The 19,389-nt window shown below is 43.0% G+C and overlaps 1 protein-coding gene across 1 annotated transcript in view; it reads right to left on the reverse strand.

The window, feature by feature from the left end:
- The window catches only part of XKR4 (XK related 4), a 224,561-nt gene extending 212,878 nt beyond the window's left edge, over positions 1-11,683 (reverse strand). Inside the window, exon 1 of the mRNA XM_064653007.1 lies at positions 10,577-11,683. Coding sequence (XP_064509077.1) covers positions 10,577-11,424 — 848 coding nt within the window. The 5' untranslated portion in view covers positions 11,425-11,683. The remainder of the gene's footprint in view (positions 1-10,576) is intronic.
- Between the last annotated feature and the right edge of the window lie 7,706 nt (positions 11,684-19,389).

The following is a 19,389-nucleotide window of genomic DNA, read 5'->3' on the forward strand; positions in this document are numbered from 1 at the left end:
AGAACATCTCTGTTTAATATACTTTGTTTGATATACTATGAACTCTGTTTACATTTATGTTTTTTCCAAGAATTCTGTTTTGAATGTAGGTTTGACCATTACTACTGGAAATGTTCTACCCTCAGCCTATCTGTCTGCTGTGACCCATATAAGTAATTGGTTTTGGAGCTGAAATGTCCAGTGCTTGTAAGCTCTGGATTGAAGTTGATTCTAGCACCTGCACTTTGTTTAGAAAAATTCCCAGCTCTTGTTACCTAAGCCATTTTTTTCTCATGGCATGTTGGATCCAGATGGTAAAGCACACTAACAAATAAGGAAAACAGCATAAGGGAATAGGTGTGAGCTAACTTGAAGCAGCAAAATTAGTAGGTGAAGGAAATAGGGTAAAGGACAGAAATTTTTTAACCTGTATAACATATTAGGGTTGTAATAAGCATAAACCCTTGTGGAAAGAAATCCTTAAAATACTAAAATCTTTCTTTAAAAGCCCAATAATGTCCATTATAGAGAGATGTTCATGTTTTCAACGTGCTTAACCTAAAACTTGTTTTGACAGACACATTGAACTGATAATTGCTTTTGAATTGTTTCTACCTAGATGAATTTCCTTCTGAGTATCTCAATGTATATTACAGAAATTAAGCTTCATAATATCCATATAACAACTAGATTGCAAATATACTAAATAACAAAAAGATAACATCTTCAGAAGTATGCACTGTTTTTGACTGCCCAAACTGAGCCATTTTAAATCCTCTTTTCCTTTCAAGAAAAAAAAAAAAAAGATAATGAGCTCCACTCCAATTAAAAGAAAATGGAGATGCAGTTTTTCATTTCTGAAACTCAGACCAAAGGCAACCAAAAGACAACCAAAATTATTCGTACTGAAAAGCTGGACTACACTCGCTGTGAAACTAGAAGCAAATTGGGAAACAAGAAACCGGGGCATGAAGATAGGGTTCCATTTCATCCACAACACTGCTGCTTATGTTGATAAAATAAACTACAAAAATGTTATCAGGAAATAAACTCAGAGCAAGAACCAGGAACTCAAGCCATTTTTAAATTACTAGTTATTCGCTTTTGCAACAGACAACAGAGTAAAAGTGTGAAACAACTACTGGATGGACACGTCAAAGACAGGGAAAGATGATGAAAAAATTAATAAACCAATCCTTCAGCTAATTCAGTTCATCTAGAGCTACTCCCATAAGCTAAGCAGGCATTTCATGTAGATCTGTATTATGGTGCTATTTGTGGTTATACTATATATGAAGGATGAATGTTTGTAAATGGAAATACTGGTGCTATACTTCCAGGATAAGAGAGAGAGAAGGTTAAAAGGTGGGAAAAGGCTGAAAAAGAATTAATTAAGCAGTAAAGAAGAGAGACAGGGAGACCTGTATTTGGTCTCATCAGAAGTCCCTAAGTATTAAGCTTTCCTCTCCAGCCTCACAAACATGACATTTCTGTCAGTGTTATGTCACAGCTCCAGCAGGAAGGGTAGTAAAATGTCCCCATTCAGCCTCGCCTAGGCATCACTGCAGAAACCACTCAGGGAGACAAGATCTGACCCCTCACAGCTGGAAAGGGCAGTGGACTCAGATCTCCTAAAACCTGAGCAAATACTCTAATCGCAAGGGACATTTCTCCAGTACTATAAACCAAAGCAGAGTCAGCAATATTTGTCAGGGATCTAAGCTCATCATTGCTCATAAAGCAGGTATAAACAATGCTTGCCAACTGAATCCACTATGGGATTTTGGTGTCACTGCAGCCTAGCATCTGGTTTGCAATGGGCTTAAATAAGAAAGAGGAACTCAGGTTGTGTGTGCTGGGGAGGTTCTGAACACAGCCAAAATGCAGCCAAAATGCAAACCTCTAGCAAACTTTCAAGTTGAACATTATGGTCCATTATGTTTAAATTCCTTAAGAAACTTCACACAGAATCACAGAATTACAGAATAACAGAGTGGTTAGGGTTTGAAAGGACCTCTGGAGATCATGTAGTCCAAGCCCCCTGCCAAAACAAGTTCATCGACAATCCTGTGCAATCCTGCACAGGATTATGTTCAGGCATGTTTTAAATAATTCCATAGAAGGAGACTCCACAATCTCTCTGGGCAGCCTGTTCCAGTGCTCTGTCACCCTCACAGTAAAAAAAGCCTTCCTAACAAGTCTGTTGAGCCCAATTTTCTAGGTCATATTTTCTAGGTCATATTTTGGACATACTCTATATGTCCAAAGAGTATCTAAATTCTGCTTTGCAGATCTAAGTCCTATTTTACATCTGGCTCACAGAAGAATTTCCATATAAAGTCAGCATATAAAGATTAGGGCTGAAGAAAAATAAGATACACAACTCCATCTATACTCCTCTTTTAGATAAAACCCCCATGCATTTATAATGACAAAGCTTATTTTTCCACACAAGCAAATGGTGAAAATATCAGCACAGTGGCTTTTTGTTGCTTTCTATGCATGTACAGATCTCTCTATAGATAGCTGAAGGCTAGTGCTTGATACTTAAAGGTATTTTCCTTGGACCTGCCAGAAGTAATCTACTGATCCTATGCACTATACATGGAAAAATACCACTCAAAGAAATTGCTAGGATCCTAGAAAAGATCAGATGTTTACATGAGAACATCCCATTAAAGAGGGTAAAGTGGAAAACTGTGGCAATGTTAACCTTCATTCTTAAGGGCAGAAATCAATCTGATATATAACAGCTGAGAGAAACAAGGAAAACTGTCCTTCCATCTGTAGGTTAATTCACTTTTTATTCACCATAAAACATCTGCATCTTTCTCTAAACCAGCTGGTACCATCCTTGGTACATTAGTCTTGTCTAAGTCACACCTTCCAATTTTAGATGAACAAAAAGTAGTTACTTTTGCTGTCACATCACTGGCTGCCAAACTTCCTTTGAAGACATCCCACAAGACAGTCATGCTTCACGGGCTCCAACTCATGACATCAAATAATTTGTAACTGATAGCATTAACCACCCCCACTGATTATCTCTGCCAATCAAAAAGATTTATATGGCTTGCCATACAAATCTTATACCATAAACATGCTGAACAGCACCAGCTTGTTGTCAAAGGAAAAGTAATGAAAATAATAACATAATATAGCAATTATTTTATCTTGGGAGAAAAAATACATTATAACCCATTTCAGCCATTCAGGCAGGTAAACAGAATGAGAAGGAGAGTGATAAAAAAACACTTCAGCAATCAGAGCCTATGGGGACATGATAATTTATGTTATTGTTGCCAGAAAATTCAGGTAAAATCTCCTGGAAAAATATATACCCAAGACTTATTATTTTTTAATTCTAAAATGTATGAAAAGATGTTTCAGAGCACTCTCTTCATTGTCAGCTGGTGCCACACTGATACCTTACATTTGTATTTATCATTGTTCAGATGATTACTCACTGCAATCAGAGTTTATCTAGCATTTTCTCTGTGTATCTAACATTTTTTGCTCTGAGTTTGCCCAGACATACAAATCTTCTGTTTCCCTGCCTCACTCTACACTTTCTCTAGCAGTCTCTTAGAAAATTAATCAAATAATCCCTCTTTGGTCAATGGCGAAAGGGAAATAAACTGGAGTGAGGTACATAGTTAGGAGGGTTAACTGGCATTCCCATGCCTTTTCAGAACCTGATTCCTTTTCTACAGGCTCACTCAATTCTCCCTCATGTTCTCTTTTATATCATCCTCCTTTCATTTTAAAAATCAAGCAAATCAAAACAGTTCTTTTTATAGCCTGTTTGCTACTTCCACTCCTATATGTCCACTTGACGCAATGTATACACCTGGCAGCTGTGCTAAAATGGACAAAAATGGCACTACTTTGTAAATATACTTTAGTAACCACAAATTTCCTCTTGAAATGCAAGTAAAAGAGCTATTGATTTTGTCTGTGCCTGATAAATTCCTTCCAAACAACCTGTTTACTGAAAATGTAAGTCACTATGTGATTTATCTGCCTTACATTAAAAGCTACTTAATTGGAACAGAGAGACAGAAGAACGAGGTAATACTGTTACAAGTGACATAGGTATTGATTTTATTTTAATTTTACTAGAACTTTTGTATCTTCGTGGTCAAGTCAGTCCTTATGGACAAATATTAAGGACTAAGCAGTTGACAAGGGGAGTACTCCTCTGAACAAGTTAAACTTTGATGTAAATAACCTGAAGAATGAAGCAGGATAAATGAGGCTACAGATGATGATGTCACACTTTTTTTCCTTTCCCACAGGAGATGTGGACATGCAAACTGACCTTTCAGCAATAAATACTTTCCCTGATGTATGTAACAGAAATTTTAAAAAATCAACCAACCATCTGAAAAAAACCCAAAAAACACAAAGCCAAAAATCCCAAAAAAGAACCAACACACCAATTTGGTTGCAATTTTACAACATATACAAACAAATTATAATGTGAAGCATTTCTCTGAATTCATGGTATGTTCATATATTCAATCCTGCATAGTGTTGGAGGACTCTTGAATAATAACTGCACATGGTGACATGAAATCCTCTGAAACACAAACCCTTGAAATCATACAGATTTTCCACTTTTTTGGAAAAAAGCCAAATATAAATCCTTCTCATACATAAGTTTCTAGAAAGCATTCTGTGTATAAAATATTAGTTTTCCTACTAGACTTATTGAGCGATCAGAAATTTTAGTGCTTAAGCAGTCCTTTGAAAATCTGAAAACTTATGTAACTGATAAATATTCTCTACAGAGAGAATTCTTGTTAATTATTAAAGTATAGTATCTTTCTTCTAAAGTACATCAGCATCTTTTACACATAGCTAAGGTTATTAGAATAAACTGAATACCAAATCTGATTTGTATGCAGACTTGTAAGAGATTTTTAAGAACATAGTAAAACTTCACTTTTGTGTTTCTAAAAAAATATGAAAGGCACAGACTTCATCTGCATACCACTGTCTTCAGAAAAAGAAGGAAAAAAAAGAAAAAGAAAATATTTTGAATATTTATTCTGCTGAACGTAGAATCAAAACTAAATATGGTCAGGTCACTCACAGGGGGGGCTGCCCCTTCTAATCCTGCTGAGAGGGAAAAAAAGAAAACTTTAATTGCTATTTCTGGGGGCCCATCACCTTCCTGAGACCTAAAGACACAGCAAGCAAAATAGTTAGCCGGTAGGACTTTAACTCAAGCACCGCAGTAACTCAATAAAAGAAATATGGTATTGCTGAGTGGTAGCATTTCACTACACTAAGAGACAGATGGGGAGGATATGCAATAATCTTGTCTAGGAAATGGCTATGATTCATAAATTTGGACTCCGTGTGACAAATTATCTGACAGATTTCAAAACAGTAAGAAAAACTGGTGTCAGATTGAGATATTATCACATCTTAGTGCGAAGTCCAATGGCAGCTGGAATTATTGACCACGTAACTACACCGAGCTCCTACACTACTACTCCAGTAAGTGTCAAAACTATTGTGTAGAGCAAAAGTGCAAAACCAAATGAACTTATTTAAGTTTGGAGTCGAGCTAAGATTGATGACGTTTTTCTTAATTTGAACTACCTTGCTCCCAGTTCCATCTTAGGGGTCCAGTCATGCTTAATAGTGAGCACCTGATGAAGTTGTAAGGATTTCTCATATACAGAACAGTATACAAGGCAGGCACCGTTTTCCTTTTTTTTTTTTTTCCTAATTCTAAGAACATAAAGTTGTTGAAGAGGTGAAGCTCATGAACACAGGCAATGAAATTTCTTTGGCAGATGACCCAGACCTGTGATAAATGCTTCCGCAGGGCAGCAGAGAAATTGCAACTCACTCTGGTCTCAGAATCCAGTATCACCTCTACAACCTTGCTCCAAGGATTTTTTTTTTTCCAAATAAGAAACAGGAAGGAGAAGCAAAATAATGGTTTCTTATTAATACACATAAACAGATATAGCATAGCATCACTAAACCATAGCATCACTTGTCAGGCAACTAGACCCACTTTGGAACAGACACTTGTCCTGGAAAATACCACCTGGAAGGGCCTGCAATTAACTTGGTGTCTCTTCCTTTTTCAGGTGGATTCCCACACAGCTAGGAAATCTAAAAACCCCTTACTCTGTTGAAAGGGATGTACTTAATCATCTCAGTATTATTTTAGCTATCCAGAAATAATTTTAAAGGGTAATTTCCAGACCTCCTCTTTCCAATGATTCACCTTTCCTCTGACATTGTTGGCTACAGAAACTTGACAGTTCCCTTTCAGGGACTTTAACTGCAGCCTTTCAGACAAATGACAGACACTGTGGGAACCTCCAAGAACCAAGGCAGGCTGCTCACACCACCCAGCTTCAAGGCACAATAATTGTCTCAGGGAGCTACTTCTTGCTTTCCAGACACCACAAGCTGGGTGCCAGCAGTCCTCCAGTCTCCTCCTCTCACCCACCCAATTTCCTACAATCCACACTCCCCCCAGGGCTGGGTCTCAGGACGCCTTTTCCCAGCTTCAGGAGCATTGCTATCCAATCCTGCCAGCCCAAAGAAACCTCAGCCAGAGAAAATTTTTTTAAGGAAATGAACTAGCTTCACAGACACCAAGCGAATTCTACTATCTCTTACATCCAGTCACCAAGTCCTGCTATCCATTGCAAAATCTGAAAGCCACGGCTAAGCCTGGGAAGGTTAGTGAATCAAAGGGATGCTCAAGGGCAGTGGTTAGATACTCTCATGCCAGCTCAAAGGGCAATAGTTTATCCGAATTTTACTGGCCCATATTCCTCTACGTAGTCCTTATAGACTATAAATTAAATCACCTGCTTTCATTTTTTCTTTTCAATGGAATACAAAGAACTCATGCATTACATCTTTCTTGCACTCCCCAGATTCTACTAACAATCAGCCAGGTCTCTCACAGCACATACTTGGGAAAACAGGGCTCCATAGCATGGCTTCTATGCCCATATATTGGTTAAAAGCAGAATTATTGGTAAAGAAATGTGTCTGTATCTATCTCTGAAGGCAAAATCCCATCAGTGATCATATTTTAACATGAAATTAGCTGCCAATGAAGGCCTAGTAGCTGCACTTTGCTGTGGCAAGGAGGTCCTCAGAGACTTCACTGGTACTTTAACAGGACACTATTATCAGGAAGCTCATGAACATCCGACCCCCAGAGAAAAAGTAAATTATATGTTTATACTTCAGAAAGGAGGAATTCAATATTCTAAAGTTTGTGGGGAAAAGAAAAAAGTTATACTGATTTCAAAAGAAAAAAAATTACATTTTTATTCAGAACTGACTGGCAGCTTAGCTGCTCCTGGAGCTCCCCTTCTTTACATTCTAGGAATAAAAACTGTTTTAGTAATTTTAGATTGCCAATTTCCAGCATTGTTCCATGCCACATTAAAGAGCTCATTCATTTCCCATTATCACATTCTAGTTAAAATTAACACATAATCATTTTAAATGATCTGGCTTTCAGTATATTTGTAAACAAAAAATTAATCTCAAAGGAAAAGCTTTGAAATTGTTAAAAGTCATCCTGACAGAACTAATTAGTAAAACCACATTTTTACAAGTTTGGTTTTTGTTTGTTTGTTTGTTTGTTTTTAATTTAATGCAAGAAAATTAAGAATGTTGGTATTGTCAGTTGTACCCCCATTCCTCAGGATAGCTTCCTTAACTAAGCAGTTGACACAGTTCCCCTAAAAATCTTTGGTAATGGGACATTTTTAATAGGAGACAAAAGACAACAAACACCACATAAAAACAGAATGAGCACCAGTTTCAGTATCTTGAGAATCAGGAATCAGCAAACGTTCTCCTCATTCCCTGATATCCTTGCCCTTACACAAAACCAAGGAACTTATACCTAGGGCTCCTTGTCAACAGAGAAATGATGGGCAAACGATACTGTCATTTTTGCTGAAGGAAATTCAATGCAATAAGTAACAGAAAACTTAAATGCAGACATATGGGAGTTTTAACCAGGGCCAAAAGAAAAAGAGAAGGGAAAAACTGAAAGCTGAGAGGAAACACAGTGAGAAGCACAGAACAAAGGGTAACATGGGTTTTGTTGACTGGGGGGATGGTGACCCCAGCACATGTGCACTTGTGGTGCTCACACAGCCAGCACAGTCTGTTCAGCTGTGTCAAAGAAGGAGTTAGTCTCCAAATACCGGCAACTGGAAAACATTTCAGATCCTCCTTCAGCCTAAATAGCTTGAATTATTTGCTCAAGACAGTGCCAGTGTTACACTGCAGAGAAAAAGTTCTGGACTATTAAGTGTCTAAATAGACACTCTATTTTCCAGAAAATTTCCACAGATCATGTTAGTTCTGATGCCATGCTTATATACAGAGTTTCTCAGGGTTTGACGTGACCTCTCCTCTTTGGTGCTGATTATTAGTTGTAGACGTCTCCAAAGGCTCTCCCTTATCAGGAATGTATGCAGGGAATTAAAATGAAGTCACTTTAATAAATTATGAAGTGCTGATATGCAACACTGCATACAAGTGACCATATATATTTGTATGTTTGTGGAAAACTGCAAATAAATACTACAAAGTTACTGACAGACAAAAAATTCTATGGCTCTGTTTCACTGAGGAAAAAAAAGGCATCACCATAAAAAGGTTAAACCATAAATAATGTCCTAACTTGCCTCATCAGTCTAATATTCTGGTAGTCTGACGTTGCTGCATATAAAACACAAATAAAAGCTACATATGATCAAAAGAGACTCAGCTAGCTTTAAATATAGAGGACTAGGTGCTCTTCCAAGGAGAAAATTGGATTTTAAAAAAGACTGTTCTTCATCAAAAAGCAAGCAGCTAGAGAGCTCTAAATCCCAGACACCTCATCTGACAGAAGTGCTGCACAGTATCAGATCCCACCTTGCTCCACCCACAGCCCTCCCTGCTCTTTGTATTCTCCACATGACACTAGACCTTGTAAAACTCTCTTCTCTGTCACTCAGCATGATCCACAGTTTTGTCTTCTATATGAGTCAGTATCAACATGAATTTCTACATACAATTTGAGCCATGGTACCTACTTTTCTGTCTCTGCAGGTTGGGGACTAAACATTACATAAAAACCATCTCACTCACGAAGTCCTAAATTTACCTTGTGTTAACTTGTGTTCAGCTGTGGAGGTACAGCATAAATGAGCATATAACCAATCAAGATCCAAAACAAAGCATCACTTTTTGTTCAAATTTCTGCTTCCCTCTCAAGTTCATATTGAGCACACCTGTAACTTTGAGTTAGTTTCACAAGTTTAGAAAATTGTATTTATCACAATGAACAAAATACTCTGGAAAGTGAAAGACAGTTATGGCATCCTAAGGTCTTTGATCAATTATCTAGCAGCACTTGGACTCCTTGATGCTTAAGGGCCACAAGCGGAACTGAGCAGTACCAGATACTGCATTAATACAGAGTAAAAGCCAGTCTTTGTTCAAAAGGATGAGACAGATATTAAAAACTTCAGCCTTAGAACTTTGGAATAGCAACAAATTAAACTCTCTAATGAAATAATTAGAAAAAAAAAACCAAAACCACTGTTTCCAAAACAGAAGGATGACAGAATTTCTTTTCATCCAGCAGACAAGAAACCCCAAAGGTATTTTCAGTTGTTGCTTTAGTGCACTTGCCCCACTGCATGACCTTCTTCAACACAGCATCTGTCTTCCAAAATTTTATGTGAAAGTTTTAGCTATTTATACACCATGCCTTCTGAACCCTGCACTTTTCAGGCAGCACTAAATGTATTTGCAGGGCATTCAGCCTCCATATGAATCTTTCCTGCAAATTTGCTCAAATTGAAGGAAAAGTTTACTTTTGAAAACTATGATGTCATCTCCTTCCTCAGTAAGCGCCTTCCACAACCTACTTCAGCACATCCTTCCCATAACGCAGCGTGTGTCGCTTGCGGGTGGTTTTGAGAACTGCTACTCAGAAGTTTGATTTAGAAGACATTCCTTTAATACATCACATATATAGAAAACAGGTATGCATAGCAAGGAGATGACTGCTCGCAGCATATGTGTAAATCTCATAAAACAGCATCGGGGTGTTACCAGAAAGAAACTCTTCACTGTCAGTGAAGTTCCCTGCTGGCGGCAACGGTGTCCTGGTCACATGTGAGGACACCAGGAGACGAGCATTACGGGGGTATGGCCCCTTTCCCCTATCGGTTCTTTTATTTTACGAGCCCCCGGCGCAAGTTTCCCAGGAGGTTCAGGGCACCTGGCGCTGTGCGGGCGGGACGCAGCCGGGCGCCTCCCCGGGCGGCGGCCGCCCGTGCGGCACAGGGCGCTCAGGGACACGGCGGGGCTCCCCTCAGCGGGGTGGGAGACGCCGCGCCCGGGGCCGCTCACAGCCTCGGGGGGGCCCCGGCCACCCCTAGCCCCCGACGGCCCGGCGGGTCCCGAAGAGGGACCCCGAGGTGGGGCAGGCGGCGCTCGCCAGGCGCGGTCCCGCACGCGGCCGGGAGCGCTCCCCCATGGCGAGGGGCTCAGGCCCCGGCCCCCGCACCGCCCTCGCCCGGCTCCTCACCTCCAGACCTGCCCCAGCTGCAGGATGTGGACGAGCGACTGCAGGAGCCAGATGCAGAAGGCGCAGGACGCGGACCGGCCGCCGCTGGCGCGGGGACCGGCGGCGCCGCTGCCGGCGGCGTTGCTGCTGCTGTTGCTGCTGCTGTTGGTGGCGTTGCCCTTGCTGGCGGTGGACGCCTGTCGCTGCGGCGTGCTGGGGCGAGCGGCGTCGATGTCCGCGGCCGCGGAGCTGCTGCTCACCAGCAGCTTGCTCTCGGCGGCGGGGCAGTGCCCGGCGGCGGCGGCGGCGGCGGCGCTGTCTTCGGTGCTGAAGTCGTGAGCGAACCAGCGGAAGCTGAAGACCTGCACAGAGAGGGAGCCCAGCAGCACGAAGAATAGGGTGAGCCCGAACCACCAGCGCTGGCCCCGCAGGTAGTAGTCGACCGCCAGCCAGATGTCGGTGCCCACGTCCGCGAAGTACACGGCCAGGGCGGCCAGGATCCAGAGGCAGTCCCACAGCGAGTAGCGCCGCTGCTCCCTGCCCAGCCGCAAGCACAAGGAGGACGAGCCCCCGCCCGAGCCCCGGGAGCCCCCGCCGCCGCCCCCTCCGCCGTCTCCTCCTCTGCCGCCGCCGCAGCAGCAGCAGCAGCACCGGGAGCCGCCGCCCGAGCCGTCCCTGCTGCCGCCGCTGCTGCAGCACCCGCCCCCGGGCGCCTCGTCGTCGTCGCTGCCACCGCCCGGCCCGGAGCCGGTGGGCAGCCCCGGGGCCAGCGCCTGCACGGAGCCCGAGTGCTCGGAGTTCTGCAGCGGCGTGAACGCCACCTCGCCGCCCTTCTTCATCTTCCGCCGCCCGTCCGACTTCGCGGCCATGATGCCTCCCTCAGCCCCGCCGGAGAGCGAGAGGGAGCAGCGAGCGCTCCTTTATCCCGCGTCTCCTCCTGCTCCTCCTCCTTCGCCTCCTGACTCTTGCCTCCCGCCCTCCGCCGCCGCGGACCCGCCGCTCCCCGCGTCCCCTGTCCCCGCTCCGCGCCGGGCTGCGCGCCCGCGGGCGGCTCCTCCGCGGCGGCCGCGTCCGCAGCGCCGCCTGTCTGCGGGGAGCCGCGCTCAGCCCGCCCGCCCCGCCACCGCCTCCGCGGGGGCCGGCGGTGCCGGGGCCGCCGCCGCGCTCCGCTCGAGCCGGGAGCAGGCAGGGATGCGCTGCCCGGAGCAGCGCATCCCGCACCCGCCTCCCCGCCCGCCTCCGCCCGCACCCGCCGCCGCCACCACCCAGCTGACTGACGCCGGGAAAGAGGATGACCTCATCCCTCTTCCCTCGCTGCCGCCGCCCCCCGCCCGGCACCGGCACCGGCACTGGCGCAGGGGCGGGGAAGGGGGCGCTCGGCGGCCGGGAGGGGAGGGCTCGGCGTTGTCCCGAGGGTGCGGAGCACGGCCCTGCGGCGGCGAGGGGAGGCAGTGGCTTTGCCGCCCGGCCCGGGGAGGTGGGCGCGGCAGCGGCGAGGGAGCGGGTCGGCGAGGGAACGGGGCGGGGTGAGGTGTGGTCGGCACCCCCCGGGGCCGGGGCCGCAGGAGCAGAAGGTCGCGGCCCTGCCGCCGGCTCTGCTGTCGATCTCCTGTGCCCTCGGAGCAGTTTGTGTTGCCTCTGCCCCGCCAGCACGGGGTGGAGTGGCGGGACGCGGGTGGATGCGGACGGGGCGGACAGGAGGGCTGCCTCCCCCCACCCCTGGGCTTCTCGCTGCGAGCGGGGATCCTCGGACCGGGGGAAGCCGCCGCCGCCGCCCCGGAGCGGTGACTGGGGGCCGGCCCCGGCAGCGATGCCCAGCCGTAACACCCGGCCGACGGAGCGGGAGCCACGGGCCACACTCCGTGGCCGCGCTGAGCCCCCGGCCCGGCGAGTCCCGCTGAGCCCCTCGCCGCTGTCCCGGCCGTCCCGTAGGAAGCGCCGCCGCCGCTCCCTAACTTTGTGAAACGCGGTTGCGAGGTGCAGCTCTCGGATTGTGCCGTGACTCACGCTGCCTCAGAGGCGTTCGGGGGAAGGTGAGGAGACACCGTTTTATTCCACCACCTGGAGAAATCGTGTTTTAGGCGTAAAATTCACTAGGCGAACTCACGATGCCTTTCACTGTTCCCCGCCCCTTTCCCCACAGCCGCGGCTGCACGCGGAGCGCGGCCGCTCCTCACACACAGCTCGCCCGCGTGTTTCGGGAGCAGAACTGGCCCCGCTGGCAGTTCCCAACTCGGACAGCGAGCGGCCGAGGCCGGGAGCGGCCGTCCCGGGCGGAGCCGGCGGCCGCTCACCGCCGAGGAGCACAGACCCTCTCAGGGCGGTCCGCGGCAGTCGTCGCCCTCGGAGCCCGGCGGGGGATGCAAGTGTACACTAGCTACCCGCTCACGGACGGCCACGGGAGTCATAGGGCTTGGGCTGTTGGCTGGGTGGGGAGGCATTTGCCGCCTACCCTTGGCCCTTCTGCCCCCTCTGTCCTCTTGCACCTCTAACCGTACAGAATGAGCAACTAACTGATCTCTTCACATTTTAATTTTTTTTTTAAATCTCTGGAATATTTTATAAGCATGCCTTCTCCCTTCTTAAAATAGAAGACTGAGATAGTTCAACCACGTTGGTAGAATATCTTAATAGGAACGGCAGTGAGACTGTGATAGGGCAGTGTTACATTAAGCTATGTGACTAAATATAGTCCCTTTAAGTTCATTAATTAAACAGAAGAAGTCATATGGACAGCTGAAAAATCTGTCTTCAAACTCTTAAATGTACGTGGTAAGTATAAAATTGCCTTTAGGAAATTAGGTTTTACTGATATATACCCCAGATTTCAAGAAAAGACTGCAGCATGCATTACAGTATTATTCCAAGAGTGCTGAGCACACAAAAATCAAACTTTGGAAGATGAAGACCATACATGAAAATAATTTGGTTAGTTATTTTGCATGTTATCTCACAAGAGTCTTTAACTACATTGTCACATAGTGGTTCTCAAATAATACACATTTGCTGTCCAATCTCTGTTACCATGGTATAACTTTATTTCTATTCCTTTTGGAACCCCATATTTTATTCTCACTACAATCCATATGACGTTTCTTGCCTTAGACTTGTAATGCAAATTGCTTCTTTCTCAAGATATCTTTTCATTATTTGGTCAGCAGCTATACATAATACAGTACATTCATTTAAGGTCCCTTTCAACCCAAACCATTCTATGATTCCAAGACCACCTTGTCAGGAGAGAAGGTGCTTAATAACAAAGCTAATTTAGTGGCAAGTTTATGGTTTATATATATCAACAAGTTTCCAGCATTATTCTATTTCATAGAATGGTTTGGGTTTGAAGGGACCTTAAAGATCATCTGGTTCCAATCCCCTGCCATGGGCAGGGACACCTTCCACTTTACCAGGTTGTTCAAAACCCCATCCAGCTTGACTTTGAACACTTCCAGGGATGGGGCATGCACAATTTCTCTGGGTAACCTGTTCCAGTGTCTCACCACCCTCACAGTAAACAATTTTTTTCCTAACATCTAATCTAAACCTGCCCTCTGTCAGTTCAAATCCATTACCTCTTATCCTATCACTATATGCCCTTGCAAAAAGTCCCTCTCCACCTTTCTTGTTGTCCCGTTAGCTACTGGAAAGTGCTATACAGTATCTCCAGAGCCTTCTTATAGTTACATCTTAAATAAATTGTTATAGTGTGCACTTTAAGTTACTTTAATTGAGTCTGTTTAATATGTACAGGTCTAAAAGATGCCACAAATTTATAATGGAGGTTATAGTGTGATACATGGGTGAGAGTGATGGAACAACTGTGTTCCTAGAGTTGAAATCCTAACCTAAATTGCTTGGGCTGTAGGTGGAGTAAGAGAGTTACTCAAACGTGTCAGATTAAGATGGAGAGAATAAAATGGAGGAGAACAAGGTCCAACTTACTAAAAGGGCAGAAGGTGCCTCTGAGCAATGCAATAGAAATTTAAGAATATAAATGGCATCAATCCAGCTGTACATCATCTTCAGAAGTCATGGTAGCCTGTTTAAGGCTACTCCACTACTTGCCACTTGGAGGAGGTAACTGCTGGGGCCAAGTGTCCCTACATCCTCCCCTCCCTTCTCCTTAAGTGGGGCAAATTTTCTGGTATGTTTGCCCTGAACCACTTCACTAAAGGGTGAATTTGACCAAAGGAATTGATCCATCTTCCAGGAAGACTCCAGTTCACCACAGTGGGTTCAGACCTGTAAATCTGAAAGGTGTTCAGTTTGCCAAATATTTCACTGTGGTGGAGAGAGTTTTACATATCCTTTCCTATATTTTTCTGTTCACTCTCCCCCTCCCCTCCCCTCCCCTCCTCAGTAGTGGGTTCAGCTACTGTTGCATTTGAGAGGGAAATAATATTTCCCACTGATTTTCATGTTAAAATTAACTATCTTAAATGAAGACAGTGCATTAGATGAACACTTAAATTAAAGGCTGTTTGATACGCTATAAGAGGAATGTCTTCTGTTTTGTTTTCTCACTTTAAAGATAACAAATAAAAAGCATCCCAAATAATAATAGTAACAGAACCAAATTTCCTCTTTGTTAAACTGACATAACATCTATGGAGCTATCTCAAGGCCAGAAGAGTTTGTATACACACAGTGTGCAAAGCAGCATGCATTCAGCTAGCCAATGTTGGCACTAAATCTCAGAAATTATTAATTACAAAATATAATTGAACAGCAAAAGTGAGATCACATAAATACATATTTCCTAAACCAAGTACAGAAAAAAATATATTTATTTCTCATGTGAAGGTAATTTTTGTCTGAAGGAGATTTTATTCTTGGCTTTCTTTTTCTCCAACTTTCTTTAAAGAAAACATTTTTATGGATACCACTGCTTTTGTTCTGAGTTACGACTCCTGTTTCCCTTTTTTGCCCCTTACAATATCTTATAATCTATGTCTACTTTAGCAATACTTTTTGTCTGTGTGTCTTTCTGTTTTTTCACTGTAGACCATTATCAATTGAAACCTAAATGTCCAGGAAATAAGCTTCTGGGTTCCAATCCTCTTATCTTTACTCAAAAGTATTTTTTAGCTCTTCGGGTTCCTAATATGTTTTTCCAAGTCTTCTTTAATTTATTGTACAAACTGCCATTTCAAAATACACTCAAGCTCTTGCTTGCATATCTCTCATTTTGCCATTAGAATATCAGTATACTGTACAGGTCTAATAATTTTTTGCATACATTCATTCCAAAGGATTCCAAAATCTATTTTCTTTTGTTTGGCAGTACTTTTGGCAATTGCGGTTTAGTGCTTGATGTTTCTGCATTTTCTTCTAGTTCAGACTAACTGAAGCATTAGAATGAACTCATTGTACTGGATTTGACACATTATGGAAGCATGCTGACACAAAAGTCTGACTTTCTGACTGTCAGTCCCTTGGGGAGTAGTTCTGTGTCATGAAGGAGCTGTGCATAACCCTACTGTCCTGGCAGGACTTGCAATGGACCAGTCTCTCCTGCTGAACAAAGCTCCTGAGCAGCCCTTCTTAGAAATAAATGAAGTCCTAAGCCGTAAAGAGTTCTCTGGTGATGTCTTCCAGATCTGGTGAATCTGCTAGCAGATCTTCCTTCCTTCGTTCCTTCATTCCTTCCTTCCTTCCTTCCTTCCTTCCTTCCTTCTCTCCTTCCCTCCCTCACTCCCTTCCCGATGAACATTCGTTTTCTCATTCACTCAGACATGGTCTCACTGCTATGCCTTCCATAGATCTGACTTTAACTAGTTTTCCGTGTTAAAACAGTGCCCTTAGGAACATATGCACATTGAATCAGTTTCTCAGGAGCATAAAGTAAGAACTATTCTCCAAAATGTTTGGGGATTTTAGGTGTTTTCAATAGATTCATGTTTAAACTGTACATGCAGGTGTCAGTGAAAGTTGTAATATAGACTGTATGTTTAATATTTATGCACTAATTGCCTTTTTGCCCAACCAGCTTCATTCACAACAGGCACATGCCACTGTGTGCTCTGATAACAGAGTTACTCCATTGCAAAGGAAGGATGCATTTCCTTTCAATGAAGCCTGTATTTCAGCAAATTAATATAAGCACAAATCAGAAATACATTGGTAAATTGGTATGCTGTTTAGAAAATTAATATTAGAATACTATATATTTTTAAAACATACTTAAACTTCATGGTGAATTGGGGCTGTAGTTTCTTTTATTATATTTCCAGAATGTCTAAAGATTAGAAACATGTAAATACATTCAAATGTATGCTCTAGATCGATAGATAGATAGACAGACTGATAGACCTGATTGATTCCAGGTTTAAGCAGACAGAGAATAGCCATGCTTTGATGACAGCATCTGGATTTAAATATTACTTATGAAAGAAGAAATTATTTCTTAGAATTTTTGAGAGATTGAACTCAGGATTTCTTAAATTTACATTTGTTGTTTAGAAATGGATTCCAATCACCTTTCAAGTCACTTCATAGTATGTATTTAAATATATAATCAAAGATAGACCTAAATATATATGGAATGAAAGAAGAAGACATAGCCATATAGGAAAACATCAAGGAAGCAAACTTTGTACAATGCTGACAACCCTTTCACTGTCATTGTGCATGCAGAAACCAACCAACAAGCAAGCATATTTCTTTTTATGATAAATGGGAAAAGCATTTATGGAATGCCTAAGGGGATATTAACATGCCCTCTCACACTGTAAAATGTAATTAAGAATTTTCAGAAGTTTGAAGAAGAAAATTAAAATCCTTATTTTCTTTCCCATTTTTGATTCATCTGTTCAAAATGAATTCAAGTCAAGCAAAATGATTGTAAGACAAAGATTCAACTAGCACAGAAGTTACGACACTGCTTTGCACTGTTCAGTATGGAGGATTTTATGGACTTTTCCAGTCTACTGCCTTTCTTTGTGGAGAAGTGCAAAAGAACATTTCAAACTGATATGTCAGCAGAGGTGGTTTATATTTGCAAAGACATTTATAAATACTAACAATGGAAGACTAGATGTTATCTATCCAAGACATCTAAAGAAACTCAAAAGGGAACTTGGTACTTCCTTTTTTCTTACTCTCATGCCATTTCCACAACTGACAAACTACAGGGTGGATAGATGCAATATAACTGGTTGTATGTACTTAAAAGGAAGGAATTCTTTCTTATGTATGATGAGTTTCAGCAAGGCAGTACTTGGAGTTGGTGGGAGAATATTAAATGGTCCAGTGAGCCAGTCAGAGCATTGTTATATTTTTTTCAAGTCCTTAACATCATCAGCAAAAGAAACTAAGACACTTAAGGGCTTAAATGGGCAAAAATGTGTCACCTAGGTCAACCTAATAATATATATAACAGCATACCAGGAGAAGCGGATGAAGAAAAAAGATACAGTTAACCAATACTGGACCTTTAATGGCCATTTTCAGACTCTATTTTGTCTAAGAGTCTATATTATGATCTTCAGGGTATATATTTTAGTACCCAGCTCCAGGTTTTCTCTGCAGTGCAAAATTAAATTAATAATAATGACAATAATGATAATAACAACAATAGCAGCAGAATCCTCTAGCTGCTGCCCTATTGCACAGATCTTCAAGGACAGGTTGCAGCAGGGAGAGGCAGTTGAAGACGAACCCATCTCTCCACTACAGCTTTACCTTCTCCAACTGATTGAGTTCTCTCTCTGCTCCTTCCAAGACTTCTTTGTGTGCCAGATTCATGGGTTTCTTGTTTACCCAGGCAGACTCTTTTCCATGCTACATCTCCGTTCCCCACAGAGGCATCAGTGGTGTCAATATATGCCCAGGTTTTCTATAGGCAGAGCAGGGTGCTGGGAGGAAAAAGACGGGGCAGCACCCTTGCTGTGTAGGAACAGCAGAGTGCACACGAGGAGGCAAGTCTGTAATGTCCCTGTCTTTGGTCTGCAATTTTTCCAAAAATCATCCCACTGACAAGGGAGAGAGACTAAGTGACTTCTGTGCCAAACACAGCAGACATCACTGTATACCATGTGGAAGAAACACATTTGGGGTTTGGCACTGGTCACAAGCTAAATATGCTAACTGGCATGTCTTCCAAGAAAGACTTGAACAGGAGGTTATATGGTATTTCAGGTTTTCTTACCAAAGTGAAATCGCCTGCAAGCACCCATGATGCTCTTGAAATGAAGCCCTCTGCTATGGCGGCCCTGTTAGTGGAAGGCTTAGAGAGGTGTTTATATGGCTCTGGATCAAGGGAAGAGAATCAAAAACCTGATTTGGACACCCTATAGGTAGAGAAAATAATTTTCAAATATGGAAGGCAGCTGCAGAAGGAGGATACTCACTCTTAGTAAGGAAAAACAGATTAGGAAGGCACCGTTTACACTTGATAAATCAGAAATGACATCAAAGAGAGCTAGTATTACAAACTATTAATGAAAGACATAATAATGAAACAAATCACATAATAGATCACAATGAAGTGATTCAGTGTAATGAATACTGATACTAAGTAAGTGAACTGTGCACTCTGGGGATACAATTTCAAGTCCATTCCAGAGAGCATGGTAGTAGAGGGAGAAAGAAAAAGCACTTCTAGAAGAAATTGAATCTGTTCCATTGCTCACACTTACCACATCCACACCTTATACCTTTTGATAACATAGATAGATAAAGGTAGATAAAAATTATATTACATACCAAGACCAATTATATGCACTTATTTTTTTGTGTCAAAGTAACAACTGAGATCTCCACACACATACAGATTTCAAGCATCCTCATTTCACAGAATAATGTGAGTAAATAAGCATTAAACATATTAAAAA

The sequence above is a fragment of the Pseudopipra pipra genome, chromosome 1, assembly GCF_036250125.1.
Source record: "Pseudopipra pipra isolate bDixPip1 chromosome 1, bDixPip1.hap1, whole genome shotgun sequence".
In the NCBI taxonomy this organism is placed as follows: domain Eukaryota; kingdom Metazoa; phylum Chordata; class Aves; order Passeriformes; family Pipridae; genus Pseudopipra; species Pseudopipra pipra.